Below are 2,500 nucleotides of genomic sequence, written 5' to 3' on the forward strand. Positions count from 1 at the left end.
CGAGCACTGCGGATACGAGAACAACGAGATACAGCCGGGTGGCGAGATCGCCCCAAAGGGCATCAAGATTTGTACGCAGATAGAAACGACACGAGATCTCAATCGACGCGTGATCAAGTCTGACTTTTCCTGCGTACGGATAGAGCAGCTCGATTTCGAAATTCCGGCCCAGTCCCAGAAGGGCGAGGTGACGACGGTGGAGGGCATAATTGATCGCGTGGTGCGGGGACTGGAGCAAGATCAACCGGTCCGTCGGATACAGCATCCGGAGGCGGCCTCGCAAATCGATGACTTTATCAGCAATCTGCAGTCGCTGAAGGAACTGAAGCAACCATTCACCCTTACGATTACGGATATTTCGGGCAACAGCTTTGTGGAGAACCCAAAAGCCCCGCAGGCAGACCCGGCTACTACGATCACACACTTTCAGCGATCGAAGGAGGAAAACCATCTGCTTGGGATTTTCACGCACGATGAAGTGGACGATAAGCCGGCGGTAGCTGGAGGAGGAGAGTCGAAGCTTGAACCCGTGCCCGAGGAGGTGGACAGCCTGTTGAAACCCATTCGGGAAGGTGCCTGGCCTCTGGAGGAGTTGCAGGGAGAGGTGCTGCAGTTTCAAACACAGTGCCCCGAATGTTCGTCGGACTGCGACACCAACATGAAGGTGACCACGATACCGCACTTTAAGGAGGTTGTCATCATGGCCACGGTTTGCGACAATTGTGGTTTGCGTACGAACGAGGTGAAGCCGGGCGGTGGTATCGAGGAGCAGGGCGTCAAGATTGAGGTAACCGTTCGTGGTCGAATCGATTTTGCGCGTGACGTACTGAAATCGGAATCGTGCAACCTGCACATCCGCGAGTTGGAGTGTGAGGTGGGTGCGGGAGCACTTGGTGGTCGCTTCACAACGATCGAAGGATTGCTGACGGCGATGCGCGAACAGCTGGTGGAGAGTACGGGCATGTTTATGGACTCGAACGATGCCGAAACTCGCGATCGTATGGACAAGTTTTTCGGACACCTGGATGAGGCGATCGCGGGCAACAAACGGTTGACGATCGTGCTTGATGATCCGACCGGTAACAGCTACGTGCAGTCCCTGAACGACGATGGTACGCCCGATGAAGCGCTCCGCATTATACGATATCATCGTTCGTTCGACCAGAACGAGGAACTTGGGCTTAACGATATGAAGACGGAAAACTATGGCGAGGAAGCGCTCACCGAGGAGCGTGCTGGTGATGGAGACAGTTAGGCATCATCAACGCAGTACGAAATACATGTATGCAAAGTTTTTTACTGTGTAAACCCTTTTACTAAAGTCACGTGCTTTGTGCTCGCTATTACTTCTCCGGCACTCCTGCTCCGGCCTGATTCGCGTTTTCTGTCTCCTCGCGGATAACCGTTTCTCCGTCTAGCTTTTTCAACGAAAGCAACCGCTTGCTGGCTTCCGCTCGCCAGATGCTTTCTTCCATCGATTCCACCAGTGGATTGCCGGCAAACAGTAGATCCTCTAGCATCGGCAGGTCGGCAAGCCGGTTGAACTCTACCCAATCCTTGACAAGATTGTTGCTCATGTACAGCACCTTCAGGCGCTTCAGCACGCTGATGCCTTTCAGCTTCTCGACCAGGTTGTAACTAATCCACAGTTCCTCAAGCGTATCGCTGACTCCCTCAAGGCCGGAGATGGCTTTGATGTAGTTACGGCCCAGCGACAGGACACGCAAGTTTTTCATTCCACTCAAACCATAGATTTTGTCGATCATGTTCGTGGAAAGGGACAGCTTTCTGTAAAAGAGTAAAACTTTATCACCGTGTTACTTGTGCGCGCCGAGGAATCAATTTACTGGCATGCCGTTAGCGTGGAGAAGGTAGTGTCCATTTTTTCTATCGGTGGCCATTGAAAGCACAGGTCGATTTCTTTTTCATCGCAGGAGTTCGTTTTGGTGCGATCCTCGAGCCGTTTTAGGGCCTCCTTGATCGTGGTCGCTTTGGCCATGGTACCCATGATGAATGGAAACGAATTGTTGAACCGTTTACTGAGTAATTTTCCTTTTAACAGCTAGATCCCGCGTCTAGATAGAATGAAAAAATTGAAATCAACAAACGCGTTGCAACTCACGCTTGTTGCTATGGAGATGATAGTCTTAGCTTTCCTGATACCCTTGCTCTAGTTAATAACGCAAAGTCGAACGATGAATCCTTTATCGAAGAAGGATTTCTACGATACAAATAACGCTACATTATACAAAAGTTTATACAAAAAAAATGTAAATTAACTGTAATGCAATGAAGAACAGAGAAAAAACCGTCTTCTGTTGGGAGTACATCTATATATATTAAGAGCATGTAAGTGGTACAAATAAGAACAATATAAACTCGTTTTATTTTTCCTTTAAATGTTGTTTGTTATTTCATGCAATATACTCTTGACAGTGAAGCCGTTCGTGATGAACTGAGGTTTATCTGATTTGTGTGCTGCGTACAATTTGCTCCTTCA

General features: G+C 49.1%; 3 protein-coding genes across 3 annotated transcripts in view; 1 reads left to right on the forward strand and 2 right to left on the reverse strand.

Moving 5' to 3' along the window:
• The window catches only part of LOC126570045 (zinc finger protein ZPR1), a 1,730-nt gene extending 436 nt beyond the window's left edge, over positions 1-1,294 (forward strand). Inside the window, exon 2 of the mRNA XM_050227497.1 lies at positions 1-1,294. This exon is cut by the window's left edge and continues 68 nt beyond it. Within this exon, the coding sequence (XP_050083454.1) occupies positions 1-1,255 (1,255 nt within the window). The 3' untranslated portion in view covers positions 1,256-1,294.
• A 49-nt stretch (positions 1,295-1,343) lies between these two features.
• Positions 1,344-2,247, reverse strand: LOC126570046 (dynein axonemal light chain 1). The gene is made up of 2 exons (XM_050227498.1): positions 1,848-2,247; positions 1,344-1,788 (listed from the first exon to the last, which is right to left on the reverse strand). Exons 1-2 carry the CDS (start codon positions 2,006-2,008, stop codon positions 1,344-1,346), a joined length of 606 nt encoding a protein of 201 aa, XP_050083455.1. The 5' UTR covers positions 2,009-2,247.
• A 110-nt stretch (positions 2,248-2,357) lies between these two features.
• Positions 2,358-2,500, reverse strand: part of LOC126580994 (cleavage stimulation factor subunit 2-like) — a 1,455-nt gene continuing 1,312 nt past the window's right edge. The window contains exon 2 of the mRNA XM_050244375.1: positions 2,358-2,500. This exon is cut by the window's right edge and continues 1,043 nt beyond it. Within this exon, the coding sequence (XP_050100332.1) occupies positions 2,463-2,500 (38 nt within the window). The 3' untranslated portion in view covers positions 2,358-2,462.

This window comes from Anopheles aquasalis, chromosome 2 (assembly GCF_943734665.1).
Source record: "Anopheles aquasalis chromosome 2, idAnoAquaMG_Q_19, whole genome shotgun sequence".
In the NCBI taxonomy this organism is placed as follows: Eukaryota; Metazoa; Arthropoda; class Insecta; order Diptera; family Culicidae; genus Anopheles; species Anopheles aquasalis.